General features: G+C 42.6%; 1 protein-coding gene across 4 annotated transcripts in view; it reads left to right on the top strand.

Annotated features, from left to right (window-relative positions):
* Ppn (proteoglycan-like sulfated glycoprotein papilin) overlaps window positions 1–17,008 on the top strand; it is a 176,605-nt gene that overhangs the window by 114,202 nt on the left and 45,395 nt on the right. For all 4 annotated transcript variants that reach the window (XM_084582840.1, XM_084582839.1, XM_084582838.1 and 1 more), the window contains 8 exons: window positions 1,670–1,852; window positions 4,346–4,487; window positions 7,154–7,334; window positions 9,216–10,205; window positions 11,961–12,131; window positions 12,827–13,204; window positions 14,462–14,738; window positions 16,361–16,494. In XM_084582840.1, the coding sequence (XP_084438966.1) occupies window positions 1,670–1,852; window positions 4,346–4,487; window positions 7,154–7,334; window positions 9,216–10,205; window positions 11,961–12,131; window positions 12,827–13,204; window positions 14,462–14,738; window positions 16,361–16,494 (2,456 nt within the window). The remainder of the gene's footprint in view (window positions 1–1,669; window positions 1,853–4,345; window positions 4,488–7,153; window positions 7,335–9,215; window positions 10,206–11,960; window positions 12,132–12,826; window positions 13,205–14,461; window positions 14,739–16,360; window positions 16,495–17,008) is intronic.

Here is a 17,008-nt window from a genome sequence, read left to right as displayed (position 1 = left end):
TGTTTATCTTAGAATTCATATGGTATTTTCAAATAAAATTAAACTAGAATTTTGTGGAAGTGTGTACCCTACCGAAAAATGCAGTATAAATTTTATACAGGATTCTGTATACCAGTTCTTTGTACAAGAAGACCCTGCGTGAAACCAGGTGGAGCCGTCATATAGCTGCTGAATGTAGTGAATTCTCATTAATTCAGTCTTTAAGGTGCTAGAAAAAAATGTATAAATTACCTGAAAGCTCGGATTATTGAATTGGCCTGAAAAATGTATCGAGAACTGTTTCATCGCACTAATTTTATCTGATGAACACCTAGATGATGGATGCTTTCATTTGAGATGAAATTGAAGTACAGATGACATTTTTTTTTTTCCAGTTTCGCCAAGTGGTTTGCTTTGTGCGCACTGTTGAGAAGGTCCCTCTTCAGAAATGGCCGCATCGGGTTTTGAGGATGCTTCACTGCATTGTTCACGGGGTCAAGCATTACGGAGAAGCGTGCAGTGCTAGCAAACTGCAGCGAATTCGGTTATTTTTTGATGTTCTGAAATTGTGAATGCCAGTTTTTCGAATACAAATACGAATCAAATAACAAACATATATTCGATTCGTATTGGAGATTTCGAATATTCTCACACCCCTAGTAAAATACTTTGTTTTCAATGCTATTTACACCTTGTAAAAGTGCCACATTTTCACAAATGTAATGCAAGTTTAAATTCATGCGAAAACCAGAGTTTTATGGGGAAATGGGCATCTTCCACGGCCACACCTCCACTTCTTGTCTCCCCTGCCTTATGCCTTGCACTGCAGAGTGCCATGAACATTTACCCTCATTTCTCCCCTTTACTTCTTACTGTATTTTTACTGTCTACTTTCTCAATGTCCCGCTCATCTATTTACGTTTATAGCCAGCTTCACTCTCTAGTTTCTAACTTTTTTTCCCATGCGCATCACGTGCTTTGGCTTGAAGCTCGAAAGATTTTCAAGAGCTCCTTCTCCTCACAGCTTAAAAGCCTGGTGGTTAAGCCAGTTTCTATCATTTGCCTTCAAATGTTATCCTCGCGATCCAAGATTACGCGTGGGTCACTGTGTTATCATTTTGCAAGACGTACATTGTCACAACCAGTCACTATTTATTATGACTCTTCATATTAAAGGTATATTTATTGTAAACGAAAAAAAATGTATGTTCATCAATGGAGAGCAAAATGGGACTGCTGACTCACCATACTTTATCAGGGTTTACCACAGTGGTGTTCTAGTGTATCGAAGTTGCTTCTCCTAATTTGACATTTTTGCATATTTCAAACACATTCCCGGCTTTCTTTCAGTTTGAATTATCTGGATTCTAGAGTTGACAGCACATTGCTTAATTTTTGCATGCTTTCTAGTTTTAGTTTAGCCTTAATGTTGGAATTCCTAGCCCCTCCCCTCTGTAAAGTACCCTGCACCTCGAGAAAAAAAAAAGGTCTGGTAATAAAATATCCTGTGAACCAGTTATTCTATTATTATTATTTTTTTTTTGTGCACAACTTGATGGCACTTATTTTTACATTACTGAAGCTGCTGAATTTTACTTATTTTCTGTAACAAAGGTGTGTGGCGCTCTTAAGGCTGCAGTCTTAGTTGCCATGTTTTACATCATTTGATCGTTTCTTGTCTTCCTCCCAGTGCTCTACCGAATGTGGGCATGGGATGCAGACACGCAAGGTGTTCTGTGGCACTATCATCGATGGAAGCATCGTCAACACGACTGATGACAACTGCGACATAGCCGACCAGTTGAACTCAACCAGGGAGTGCATCGTTGATGACGTCTGCAATGGTACCTGGGTTGCTGCTCCATGGAATCGGGTGGGTCACCTGTCCACTTTGCATAAGGAGGTTCAAAGAAATTAGCCCAAATCATTTAAAATTTCTTTCTGTCCAAGAGCAATATGAATGGAATAGGCTAGGTATCTGAAAATGTTGCGGTGGTGAAGTCCAGTGATGCGGTGTTTTAGTTGGTGTCATTGCATCATAATTCATTATCCACAAGTGATTTATTTGTTTATTTTATGATCAATCTAGACACCTTTTTTTGAGAGACTTCCTAGTTTATTTTGGATCCAACTTGGTTGCAATTTAGGTGCTATCATTACTGCCAAATCTGGATACATCAGACTCAGATACTATGTATATTGGCTATATAGTATTGTTTATAAATATTTTCTGCTAACACATGCAATTCTTACATTATACAAGGATTGTACTGAAAATAATGCAAAAGTTAGTGTAACTTTCTTGTAAACTGGCATGCCTCATTATAATTCTAAGCACCTGCAGAGTGACCCCTTTTTTTTATTATACCCATCAATAACTATTCTTTTTCGTTGCAAGTAGGTAATGATTTCTGTGGAGAAGCAATGAGTTGTTATAAAGTTTCTGACGAAGGAAGGGCGCAGGTATCCGAAATCTGCAGTAGACTATTGAATATTTACGGAGGTGACACCCTTGACAAGAGCAGTATAGGTGATGGATGAAGAAGTTTGAAGGGAAACCTGCTTTGAAGACAAACTCACACAGTGGAAGACCAGGAACTGTAACCTCCGACATGAACTCTTTAGCGAACGGGCAGACAAATTTGCACTGAAAGATCGGTCACAATTCCTGAGCTTACAGATTTAAGATATTAAATTGGCTATTGATTTAGGCTATAACAAATTTAGGATATTGAAAAGAATGCGTAATTTATACATACCTTCACTGTTGACCTCTGATTTGAAAGGGAAAAAATGGAAGTCTTCTTTGATCTTCTGAAAGCGTTTGAAGCCACTGAAGCCACTTTTTTTTTTTGTAGACATGGTGATGGGTGATGAAATATGGGCTTATCTTGTTGATCCATGCACTAAGGAACAGTCCATTAAGCATTGTCGCACTAGCTCTTCAGGGCCTAAGAAGTTTAAGAGCCGGCGACCAGCACAAAAGGTAACAGTGACTATTTTGTGGATCTTGACAGCACTTACCTAAACAGCCCTTTTCCTTGAAATTCATTCATTATCTGCAATGAAAAGGATTATCATAATAGTCATTAAAAAGAAAGAAGAGTTCCTCTACAAGCACATAGAATTAGAATGGCGTATGCCAGTTTACAAGAAAATTATGCAAGCTTTTGTATTACTCGTATATCCCTCATACTATATATCGAAATATCCCGTGACAAGCTGTAGGTACTTGGATAGCAAGTGGCAGGCTTTGCCACATTGCAGAAATGCCTGATGTTGTGCCATGGTTCGCTCCTTAATTTCGCACTTGCCAATAGTGCGAGGTGGTAGCCAGGAAGCCGTCACTCATACTTGCATCTCACATCTGTTGATAGCTCACAGGAATGAGTGGCATGGCTAGTTGTAGCTTTCTAGCAGCCATGCTATGCTTCATTAGGTGTAACAGAGGTGCTGGAAATGGCAGCAAGTTCTATTCTGCCCTGTCTTTTTCTCATGCGATACAAGTGTAATGAAAAGAAGCCACTATTAGCTGATGTATCACCTGTCGTAGTCGCAACATGTTAGCATTACTAGCTGTTGATGCATCGTTTTTTTACTTTGAGTTCTATGTCATGCTTGGTTGTGTTCCTTGAACCCTACACATCTGCGTACAATGAACATCCTCTGCATCATGTAGGTAGTGCTTAAATATCTCCTCGAAGGTGTCCAGAAGTGGCATCACAGATACAAAAATACATTGAAGCATATAAGCCTAATCTGCTTTACAATGAAATCGCCGTGGATGCCACTTTAGAACTATCCATTGTCTATCATAAGGTATTTAACATTGTTACTACTAGTACACTTTAAATGGGATAACAGCTTATAATATTGAAAGAATAATTGATTTCCACATTGCTTTTGGCAGCAAAGGATGCCACATCAAGGCTGCTGCTAGGCTTAAGTAGGTTGGCTTCACTGTATGGCAGCGACATGGTGAGGAAAATGAACATGAGACTGAACAATGCCCTCAAGCACACCCCATGTTCACCTCTTCACGCAGCTTCACAGCACTGGCACTGTCTACTGATGTGCCATTTATACGAGATTAAGTACGCAGTTCAATATATCAAATGGTCTGGGAAATAGCAGTTCAGTATACTGTACCACTTTCCTATACTTGTGTACGGGATATTCAAGGGGATCATGTGTGTCATCGATGTTGCCAATAATTCGAAATATCCAGGTGTGATATATATACCCAGACTTGACTGCGTTGTGCAACGCAAATCAATATCATTATGCCGCAGCCAGGCAATTCATGACCTGCGAGATTGCAAAGTTTTGCGAGATTGTCACTGGGTGTATGATGCATGCCTTGCAGTGTTCCACACCTTGCGGAGGAGGACAACGCACGAGAACCGTCATTTGTCATGTCAATGGGAAGCCAGCTGCCCCCAAGAATTGTGACATGGGCAAGAAGCCATTTGACACAGAGTCTTGCAACATGAATGCTTGTGATGAAGGTAAGACCCTTTCACTGGCTTTGCATCATGTTACGTTCAACCTTTTAATGTAAAAAATTTTCCCGCCATATTATGCTAGCAAACATATGAACACCCAAAGGCCAACGTGAAAAATTTGTTGGCACCACTAAAATTTAGTATCGGTATGTGGCCAATTAGCAACAGTTAACATTTGATCAATTATTTTGGCAGCTTTTGCAAGTTATGGGAAAGGCTAGCTCAAATGATTTGAACCAGCTTGAAGGCATTGAAATGCTAGTTAATTTTATTATCCTCATCACGTCAGAAAATGAGAGCTAAAGAGTTATTGAATGCTGGCTGGAAGTCAAACATTCACGCCTTTCTTGTTCGTGCAGCTTTCTCATAGAGACAGGCCGAAAATGTTGATCAGATAGTACAGGCCACTGAGAACGTATTGACGTCATACATATGCTAGCTTCATGTGATAATGAGTACATAGTGTGAAAACAGCATGTCGGGAATTCGTGACACCAGGCATTGAAGGGTAATTACAGGTTGTAAAAGATAGTATATGTGCCTGTGATAGGAATACGGTATTATTTTTACCACATGCATTAATACCTGCAGCAGGGCATAATGCTGCTTATATTGCACCGACGCACATATCTATATATAGCAATTCTCACTAAAGGTAACCGAGCTTTTAAAGATTACGCAGTGTCATAGCTGAGTGAAACCAATTGAGGGCTTTCGAGAGCCATGCAGCCTAGTCTGCAGTACATTTTTTCTTCTCCAAAAATAATTTTTAACCCTTCAGCATCAATTTATATTTCCTGAAGAATGTACCAAAATAGCCAACTTTATTAAGTGGTTATAACTATTTTTATGTAATTCTTTATTTCTATGTAAAACTTTATTAATTAAAGCTACTAGCGCATGTAATGAGGACACAGACAGAAGAATACAGGACTAGTACTAATCATGACACACCAGCCAGCCCAGCTTTCTGGCTTGATTGCCTAGAGTGATTTTAAAACAGAAAAATTGCTCTTGGGGTGGCTTTCTCTTAGTGCATGCCATAGTACTACAACGCACTAAAGGGTGCAATAATTATTTGATCCACAGCTTCATCGTTAGTAGCCGAAATTTGTGTAACATACCTATATTGCTGCATACCATTCAAAATGTATTTGTTACAGTCACTGGAATGAGGCCTTATCAGTGTGAGTGTAGCACGCAGATAGATTCTGTACTCTTTGTTAGTTCACGCTCGTTGTCCCGAGGTGCAGCTTTATCATTTTCTTTGTCGCGCAAGACGCGCCGAGATGTATCTAGAAGATTTCAGCCACTCGCGTATGTTTCTACAATGTTTCAAGTTATGCTAGTCACCATTAGCAGTTTTATCTAGACGTTTCTTCGCCACCTTTAAATTGAGCGTTGATCGGCACGACGGGCATTTGTAGTCCCACGACCATTGAACCCTATTGCTGCTGTGTAATTATAACATCAATGTTTTACTGCAATATAGTGCAATACCGCATTAATGCAGTGTGTTTTAAGATCAGTGCACAATGCGGGTCAAACGGGATGACTGCGCCATCTTTACGGATTCCCGAGAAGCATACATCCATTGCTTCTGCTGTGCTTACCTGCCTGTTTCTGTACGCTTTCACAATGTGCATGTTTGGGCAACATACAAGCATGGGATATTCATTAACCTCGAAATTACGTTCGCCTGAGCCTTTTAGTAGTGTAAAAAAACATATTTCTTCATCGTTAGCGGCTCGAAATTTATTATTTATGGAATAGGCAGAACTGAAATTGAAACCGTAACTGGGGCGAAATATGCCAGAGCTACATTTTGTAGTATTACCGAAAAAGTTGTTCGCGAGTATCGTGTTGGCGAATTTATTTACCAACACAACCGATGTGTGCAACTCATCTTTATTTTATGAAGCGCTTTGTTGGGACAGATGAGTGTGAGTGATCATTGTCAGTATCAGTACAGGCTCTCATGATGAGCAAGTTAAGGTTAAAAGGAGCAGGCTAAATTTTTGTCTTCAGGAATAAAGTGTCAAATCAGAAGTTGTAGATCATAATGAAGAACAGCTGGATGAGATGTTTGCGCTGAAGTATCATTTTTCTTGAATAGCTTTATTTACCAACTTTTAAAGATAATGCGCACAATATAAAAGCTTCCATGTGACAGCGGGGCTGCTTCAGTCCACCAACATGCACATTAGAGAATGAATCAGCTTTTCTCTGGAGCACTCTCCTCAGCAGGGCTCTGAATATGCAATGGACGAGAGATAAGTGCCAGCAAATATTCTAGTTTTGGATTTCTTTTAAGGCTGGTAAATGAAACTGTGTAATTAGTCCATTGTACAAACATTTCAGCCAGTTGTTTTTTCAAGATGATCTGCAACATCTGAATTGACACTTCATTCCTAAAGTCAGTAATTAAAAAGTTAGCTAATCAGCTCTTTAATTGAGTAATGTAGAACAGAACTGCAGATGAGGCCACGTGACTTTCAAAGGACCCTTCGCAAAACTATTTTTTCTTCTAGTAAGGCTTCAGTTCTTTGGTAATAATCTTGAGCTTTTCTTATCTGCCAATAATTTAAAGCTGGTAACTGTTATTTCATAATTCTACTTCTCTTCATCGCCATAGCAAAGGCTTGTCTCAAAGACCACCTTTTTTCCAGACGAAGTGATTCTCCTGGGAGGCTGTAAGGACTCCAAACATGGCTGCTGCCCCGATGGCATGACGCCCTCTGGTGCCAACTTTGAGGGCTGTCCCAAGGTCACTCCCGTGGAGGGAGGCTGCAAAGCCACAGAGTTTGGCTGCTGCCTAGATGGCGTGACCCCTGCTTTCGGACCATTCATGTGAGCCCGCTTCCTGCCCCGTGCTTTCAGTCAACCATTTGTTGTCTCTCATTACTCAGTTTTAGGCTTAGTTTCCTAAAGACAAGAAGCCTTACCTGCATTCTTTATGGCTGTATATTTTACGCGACTGCAGTGCTGAAACATTTTTCGTGTGTCCTGTTGAAAATGATAGCATTTTGCAGTGCATCGCTCCAATGCTGACTGCTGCTGTTTTCCTATGTACCTATGGCTTTTGGTATTAATTTAAAATGAATATGTATTTCTCACATTGCGCAACACTTCAGAGCATAGAAAAGTGGGTCGTATCTCAGAGATTTTGAGCCTTTTACATTCTTTCATGTATAAACAGATGATATGCAACCCGGGAATTCTTGATGACTCTGAAATCATTGCACATGGCTCAATATAAGCTGAAACAATAGGAAGCATGTAGTGGAGCTGACCATTCTTCTGTGCAGTGCCATAGATATCATGAGAGGCTGCACACAGAGTGACAGGATATAAAGTGAAGTGAGCTCTATGCTGACTATTGGAATATTAGATTTTCCGAGTCTAATTCACAGTTCTGCATTTTCCTTGGTGTCGTTCACAGCACGCGCCAAAATGCTGCAAAGTGAGTCATATGATGCAGCATGTATGTATTTGGAGAGAATTGTGTGCACTGGGTCACCTGATGAAGTTGGCAGTGTCTCTGTAAACTGCAATAGCTTCGTCAAAATTCAGTTCAGTTCAGGCGTTCAGTCGTGTCCGACTCTTCGTGACCCTATGGACCATGTCACGCCACGCTTTCCGGTCTCTCACTATCTTCTTAACATCACATAGCTTCATCTGCAATGCCTCGAGAATGCCATCTAACCATCGCGTTCGCTGCCTACCCCTTCTCCGGCGACCCTCAACCTTTCCCAACATCAAATCTTTCTCCAGCGACTCCTCTCTTCTCATCAGATGACCAAAGTAGCTGAGCTTTAACTTTAGAATTTGACCCTCCAATGAGCAGTCAGGGTTTATGGTCGACAATATCGACTGATTTGATCTTCTGGCAGTCCAAGGAACTCTTAAGAGTCTTCGCCAGCACCACAATTCAAACGCGTCAATTCTTCGGCGGTCAGCCTTTTTCACAGTCCAACTCTCGCATCCATACTTCACAACTGGAAAGACCATAGCACGGGTTATACGGATCTTGGTTGGCAGACTAATGTCTCTGCTCTTTACTAGGCGGTCAAGGCTAATCATTGCTCTCTTTCCCAGAAGCAGGCGTCTCCTAATTTCATGGCTGCAGTCTCCTTCCGAGGTAATCTTGGCGCCCAAGAACAGAAAATCTGTCACAGCTTCCACTTCTTGTCCTTTGATGCTCCAGGACTTGATAGGGCAAGACGCCATGATCTTCGTCTTTTTAATGTTCAGTTTAAGCCCAAACTTCTCACTCTCTTCTTGTACGCGCATCAGAAGTCTCTTGAGATCCAATTCACTTTCTGCCATTAAAGTGGTATCATCCGCATATCTAAGGTTGTTGATGCGTTTTCCAGCGATCTTCACTCCAGCTGAAGAATCGTCCAGACCGGCCTTCCTCACGATGCAAAATTAGCAGCACGCAAAGAAATAGTGGAGCCAGTAGTGGTGTAGTGTGTTTCTAATAAATTATTTCCTTTCACACCACAGCCACAGCTCAAACATTTGCATTACTATTTTGTAACTGTCTTGTACACGATGACTATCAATTCCTGGGCTGAAATGCTTGATGTCACATTTGACCACAACCCAAAGTAACGTCACATTCACTGACTTGTGATGTGAAGTACTTTTGTGTTGCCTGCTATGTTGAATCACCTGATGCGTTCCTGCTTAACGCTTGTCTCACATTTCTTTTGCCTGGACTTTCAGGAAGGGCTGCGAGAAGTTGTCCTTCTGCAATGGCACACAGTTCGGCTGTTGCCCCGATGGTGAAACCACTGCAAAGGGCCCCAATGATGAAGGCTGCTTCCCGGCCACAACCGAAGCTGCCCCTGCCGGTTGTAATGCATCCGAATGGGGCTGCTGTCCTGATGGCATCACGGCTGCTGGCGATTCAAACCAGACCAACTGCGCCGAGGTAACAACGTCCATCGCCATTCTTCCATGTGCCGATTCTCAATTTGGATGCTGCCCTGACAACGTAACAGCCGCGGACGGCCCGGGAGGCCTGAACTGCATCGAAGGGTCCGGCACGGAAGAGCCTTGCCACGCAACAATTCATGGCTGCTGTCCTGATGGATGGTCCAATGCTCAGGGCCCGAACAATGAGGGTTGCCCAGACATATTCCAAGTTACGCCTGACATGAACTGCTCCACGTCGACCCACGGTTGTTGTCCAGACGGCATCACGCCAGCTTTGGGTCCAGATGAACTTGGTTGTGAGGACGATATCGAAGGAAGCGGAACCGAGCCGACAGACTGCGAGAACACTGTCTATGGATGCTGCCCCGACGGCAAGACGTCGGCAATTGGTGCTGGTTTCGAGGGTTGCAGCAATTGCACCAACTCCACATTTGGTTGCTGTCCCGACGGCATGACTGCGGCCACTGGAGAAGGGTTCGAAGGATGTACCGAAGGTTGTGAGGCCACAAAGTATGGCTGCTGCCCTGACAAGATCACAGCAGCTGAGGGACCCGATTTTGAAGGTTGCGGAAACTGTACAGAGTCACTGTACGGATGCTGTGAGGATAACACAACATTTTCAATGGGACCCAACGGGGAGGGTTGCTGTGTGGCGAGTGAATTTGGCTGTTGCCGTGACAACATTACAGTGGCCACGGCTGCCGAAGACGGATGCCTGTGCAATGGCACAGCACATGGATGCTGCCCAGACAATGTCACCATTGCCCTGGGTCCTGAGTATGTATTCTACAGCTTGTACTGAGATGATTATGGTAGCTTGGATAGATTTTAGTTTATGCTAATTAGTTCCATGCTCTTATGCCTTTAAGAACCAGCTTGATGAGATAGGAAAAAGCATACTGCATGCACACAGTGAGACAGTGCTTATTTTGATGTAAAGGGCCCTGCTCTGTAGAACCCCGCTATAATAAACTCTGATATAGTAAAAACTCGGATATAGTAAAATGAAATCAAAGTCCCAGTTCACCCTCTATTGATGATTGTACATTTTTCCTCCTTTATAGTAAAGACATTTTTGGTAAAAATCGGTTATAGTAAAATGCATCTGGCCACGGCAACCACTTTCCACGAGATGACATCATCGTCCGCTCCCTACCTAAAATCGCGAAGCATAGATGTTTTTTTTTTTTCTGAAAACAAAAAAATAACATCGAGTTTCTTTAAATGGCTTTACCACTAGACTTAACAGCATTCAGGAAAAGCCAACTTTACGTATGCCTTGAAGTCTGAGGGAAAGCATGCAGCGCATAGTGGAAAACAAAAGTGAGGCTGTCTAAAGCATGGAAAGATGGCGACGTGGTCCATTCAGAAAGTAGAGTAAAATTGCAACGATAAAAAGGAAAGGGGAAGATACGGGCGAACATTCGCAGCACCGTGCAGCATGAGGCAAGAAGTGGAGCACAGCGTGTGCGGTCTTGCAGCACTTGACTGACACGCACATTTATCATCTGTTGCCTGCTAAAAAAAAGAAAGGGCAGAAAATGAGTCGTGTTCATGCGGGGCTTTGGTTTTCTCCTAAAATCAAAGTTGGTTGTATTCGTTGCCACATTGTCCTCATGCTTAAGAGGTACTTCCACAAGATGTAAACAAAAAAATTTTATAGCAAGAAATGGCATAAGGAGGTGATAAGAGAGGGATGGAAGGTATTTCAGAGTGTTTTTTTTATTAAGCAACCAGACCTGTTCAGTAAATAGCTATTGAATTACCAGACAGCATCTTCACGACGATGTCATCACCAACAACTGATATAGTAAAGACCCTGATATAGTAAAGATTTTTGCTGGTCCCAGTGACTTTACTATAAAGGGGTTCTACTGTACTTTGTTCTCACACTATTTCTTCTATATCTAAAGGTGAGCAAAATGGATGGGGTGCATATTATGAATTATTTAGTTTCATGGGCTGTTCCCAACTGTCAAGATTGTTAGAGAATGTTGAGAATCATGTTGACTCGTGAAATGTGAAATGAGTGAATTGTTTTGCACAAGCAAGACTGAGGTTGATACCAGATTGGCAAACCTTGATGAGCTTATGAGGATGTTTCTTCCTAGTACATAATTATGCTATTTGAGAATGTATGGTTTGGTAACGTGGAAAGCATGTCCAGTTTTGTTTGTTTTTCAATTTGTTAAGGCTTGCAAAGAGGGTCATAAAATTCAGCACAGAATATTATTTGTAAAGAGGAAGAAGAGTGTCGAGGAGTTTGACTAAAAGGGTTATTCATTTGGGCAATTTGCACTGACGGAATGCTCATGTGCGGTATAGCCTAAAATTTCTTGTTCAGATTAATTTCCCTCGAGTTCATTAAACATAATGACCTTCATGACTGGATGTCTGTGACAGAACCTTAGGAGGGCACAAGCTAGCCCAACTTATTCTTGGTATTCTGCACTTTGAGCCTGTAATTCATGAGGTGGGTAAAGGGGAGTTGAAGGCCATTCGCTGATGACATTCATTTTCCTGTGTACCCAGCTTCGAAGGATGCACTTGCGAGCACTATCCCTTTGGCTGCTGCCATGACAAGAAGTCTCCTGCTGAGGGCCCCAACTTTGAAGGCTGCATCAACTGCACTGACACAACCTTTGGATGCTGCCCTGATGACCTCACGTCTGCACAGGGCCCCAATTTTGAAGGTTGTGAGGGGTACGCAAGTCCACTGCATTTCTTGTGCACCTATAGCTGATAGCACCTATATACATACAGCGGATGGCATCCTTTGCCTGTAACGTTGGCTGGGGCTTAACAATGGTAAAAGTGAAAAAAATGAAATTTGCAGACTCAGAAGTTAGATGGGCAATGTTTTATGAGTGCTGTAAAAGCAGTACGTGTATCACGGGGTCAGGTTAGCTTGTGCATTTAGGCCCTAAAGCTCTGTTGCAGGTGCTATGGAGTAAACTTATAACCATTCCTCCGGCGATCAATACCTCATGTTGACAGTGGGAAGACCTGAAGCTCCAGACATATAGGCTTTGTGCTTTTAATAAAGTCTAAAATGTTAGAACCTGGAGTACTGATGAGACATGGTGAAGCCTCAGAGTTATGATCATGTAGAGCTTTTGGCTGCATGAGTCATCCTTGCTTAGAACCTTTGTCCTTTCAGCATCCTTGCTGTAAAAACATCTGAAAATACTTGAACAAAACGTTTCGGGCTAGTTGGTTCATCGCAAGGGCGAACAGCGCAAGCTACACACGGACGGAGGAAGAGACACACACAGCGCTGTGTGTGTCTCGTCCTCCCCTTTTGTCCGTGTGTAGCTTGCGCTGTTCCCCCTTGCGCTGAAAATACTTTTCAGGCCCATAAGAAATTTGCAAGTTCCTTTTTTCTTGTCCAATTACAGGTACGAGACCAACTGCACCAACACGACGTTTGGCTGCTGTCCTGACGGATTGCAGGCTGCAGAGGGCGAAAAATTTGCTGGCTGCGCAGTGGCATGTGAGAGCACTCCGTTTGGCTGCTGCCCCGATGGATTGGCTCCGGCTTCTGGCATTGGCTTTGAGGGCTGCGACAACTGCAGCGAGTCCTTGTACGGTTGCTGCGCTGATAACACCTCGTTTGCCCTTGGCCCTGATGGTGAGGGCTGTTGCTTCCACACTGAGTTTGGCTGCTGCCATGACAACAAGACGGAGGCTCGGGGACCTGACCGTGCTGGCTGCAGCTGCCACACAACACCACATGGCTGCTGCCCTGATGGGATTGCTGCAGCAAGTGGACCCAGGTAGGGTGGAACTTTGTCTGTGTCATGAAGTAAGATAGACCAGAACACTTATTTAGGCACGATTCAGTGCACTCGACACACACTAGGATCATTGACATCACACATTTGGTCTTTTCCTACACTTCCTTCTTGTGCTCCTACTCTCTGGCGAGCTCACATTTGTGTTTCCTCTTTCACCGCCGTCCTTAAATTTGTTGATGCATCACCTGTTGTTTTCTGAATGAAATGTCTGTCAGAAACTTGTTCATGCATGGTTTTATTATTGGCCCCAGTGGAGTGCTGCTACTTTGGCAGCCATGTTTCTGCATAACTCAAACACTATAAATAAATAGGTTGGGATACCATCTGTTAGATAGTCCATGATGTTCAAACCTCGATGGTGCATTAATCATGTGCACTTATTAGCAGAGTCAAGTCTTTTTTAAAAATTTTACTCTGTGGCCTGTGTATTGTTCTTGTATGCTTTCTTTGTTCTTTTGTTACTTCTTTGTAATTCATATGATGGCTTCGGTTATACATGCACAGGACAATAATATGAAATAAGTATGTGAACCAGTGGAACAGGTAGTTGTGGCAAAGCAATTTGTGAAAACTATTTTAGGAAGCTTTCTTCAATTTGGCACTAAAAATAGAAAAATAAAGGAAATAACACTATTCGAGCAAAAGATAAGGCATTACAAGAAATAAAGGTATTAAAAAGGCACACAGTGTAACGAATGATTAAACATGTACCAATTCAGACAATAGACTTTACATGAAAGGTTTTCTATTGAAGAAATGTGTGGTACACAGAACCGAAGGTGACTGACACATTGTGAAGAGAGTTGTGAGCTGTCATACTTGTAACATATAATTTTATAACTTTATGCTGGGGTATAGAACATACCTTTAAATAGAAACAGAAGTGTACACTCTGCTCTGAGCATGTTTTACGTAAACCTTTACATTGAGGTACAAAATTTACGTTTGTAGAGTTAATGCTTGGTATTTCTGACTCCAAGAGGACCTCAGAGGACAGCTCAGGTCATGTAGCGGTACACTTCGTGCAGATGGGACATAATGTGTCAGATCAGATGAACCGGACGATTCAATTAACCATTAAGCAATTCCAAATTAACAATACTTCAGTGTAGATGTAGGCTTACAAGAGTAACCATACCCCTCAGTATAAAGGACAGTGTAACCTACGCTTATGTCACACAACTAGCAGAGCGCTAAACTCATCTTCGCACTGTCCCGTGTTTCTCCCACGTCCAGGTACTATGGGTGCACATGCCACAACTACCCGTACGGTTGCTGCCAGGACAGGCACACGCCAGCAGGCGGTCCCAACTTTGAAGGGTGCATCTGCTCGCGACTCCTGTATGGCTGCTGTCCTGATGACGTCACTCCGGCTGAAGGCCCCCACATGGTGGGCTGTCCGTGCTCAATCATGGAGTTTGGCTGCTGCCTCGACCAGCGCACACCCGCCCGGGGACCCAACATGGCTGGATGTGGCTGCGAGACCATGCCATACGGATGCTGCCCTGACCAGGTGGGCAGACTGGGAACTTCTTGTCATCCTGAGGTCATAGTTAGTTCATGTCTGTCCTTGAGGGATAGCAGTTTTTTAGGTAGAGTAGTTTTGTTATGGTTAAGTAGTTGTTGTAATGGCTGCTCTGCCTACCTTGGGTAAGTAGTATTCTCAGGTGCTGATCCGAAGGCTGTGGAATTGAATCTAACTCATGGCGGCTGCATTTTTGGTTGGAGGCAAAATGCAAAAAAGCCCATGTGTTGTGTGGTTTCGGCACATGATAAGGAGCCCCACGCGATATAAATTAATTTGGCACACTCCACTGTGCCCTCACTGTGCCTTATAGCCCACATGTCACTTCAGGAGTTGAGCCCCACTTTTGCATAGTGACTACCTTCTGTGGCTAGGATTAGCAGTACTGTATAAACTGATGGTAGCATCAATATCAGCTTTTGCTTGATCAATGCTACTCCTGTAGAATCAATCTTTCAGGCATTTGTAGATAAGGATGGTGTCATAATTTTACATTTATGCACTGAATGTGTTTCAAGGACAGATGTAAATTACTCCTTTCCTTCGTGCCCTCTTGCATGTAGTTGCACTGGGGTGCGGCAATCAGAAAATATTTCAATTAATAATGTGAAAGTATTACTTCGCTATGTTCATAGATTTCTGTCCGCAGAACATGTTCGCAAAATCGTATCCGCGGCAGTTGTGAGTAATTGAGAAGTGGTGGAGGTTAATGAGCGGTGTCAATTGATAAAGGGTGACGTAATGTTGTGTCCGAAAAAATAATTAGGCCAATAAGTTAATTAGGTAAATAATTAGAATAACTGGTTCACAGGAAAGAAAAGGCACAGTATCTGTCACACTTGTTCTGTAGACACCTGAACTGCTGTAAGGGAAAGAAGGTAGGTGGGAGTGAAAGCAGATAGAGAGAAAGGGGTGCTGGTTGTGGATGTTGTGGATGTGACGTCAAGGATGTAACATCACGCAACCAGACGTAGAGCCGAAAAAGGGCATAGGAAGGGATTGGCATGCAATTTGAAAATACCAAAAACCAAAATGGGTTAGCAAGAAGTGAATTATGTGACGTAGAGGATGTGACGTCACGCAATCGGAAGTAGAGCAGAAAAAGGGCATAGGAAGGGATTGGCGCGCAATTTGAAAGTACCAAAGTCTAAAATGGGTAAACAAGAAGTGAATTAAGCAACTAGAAGCAACCAGAAGCAACCAACAGCAGCATCCGTGCTTTCGCGTTACTCCAATGCAGATTCTGCAATGCTCCTTAATTTTTTCAAGACCTGCACGTGATACCAGCCTAATTGGAGGCTTTATGGTGTATTGTGTTGTATTTCAGTTTTGATTGCTGGATGTGACCACATTTATTCAGATCATTCCCTTCATACCACTTTGAGGCTTAACACCTGTACTATATTAGTGTATATGTACGGTATATTAGTGTTATAGTCATAACTTTTTGTTTGTGAATAAGGTAGGTGTTTTGTGCAGTCATAACTTTTTGTTTGTGAATAAGGTAGGTGTTTTGTGCAGTGAGAACACTAGATGCTACTTTTTCCTTCCCTTGCGTGATTGGCCATGTACTTTCCTCATTGCATGCACCTCTGCTTACTGCTTTTCAGCAAACACCGGCCCGGGGTCCTGGCTTTGGTGGTTGTCCATGCACTGCAATGCCTTATGGCTGCTGTGCTGACCGTCACACAGCTGCCCAGGGACCAGATGGCAGGGGCTGCGAATGCGAGAGGCTGCTGTATGGGTGCGTCCTGTCTTGTTTCTTTGCAGTGGCAGCTCTACCAGGTAGGCTTTGTAGAGTTGCCATCTTTATAGTAGTAGCTGTAGTTGTAGTGGGAGTAGTCTCGTATGAACAAATGACCGGTCTGATCACTACATGCTAACATTTGGTTATCTTTTGATTTTATTTGACGAATGGCTAGATTTGGCTTGTGTTCATCTAATTGCCAATAGAAAGTACAATCAACCATCATGCCATCATGGTTCAAATCATTACTTTTGTCAATCATCGCTTACTCTTGAAAGGCCAGTGTGCTTTGTTAGGATAATAATGTTATCCTTGGTCCTTACTTTCAGTTCATGCTCCTATTCACATTTGCATCTGCCTTATCTTGAGCCTTGCAGCAAGTGTGTGATTTGGCCCCCACTGGTAATAATGAGTTGGCAAAACTTCCCTCACCATCTCTCTTAAGCACCTGCATTATAGCATCATGTTCTGCATTTATTCAAATGCAACTCAATGTTTTTTTAATGATAGC

Source organism: Amblyomma maculatum, chromosome 10, assembly GCF_055883805.1.
Source record: "Amblyomma maculatum isolate TAMU_Amacu chromosome 10, ASM5588380v1, whole genome shotgun sequence".
Classification (NCBI taxonomy): domain Eukaryota; kingdom Metazoa; phylum Arthropoda; class Arachnida; order Ixodida; family Ixodidae; genus Amblyomma; species Amblyomma maculatum.
This window is presented reverse-complemented; position numbering and strand designations above follow the sequence as displayed.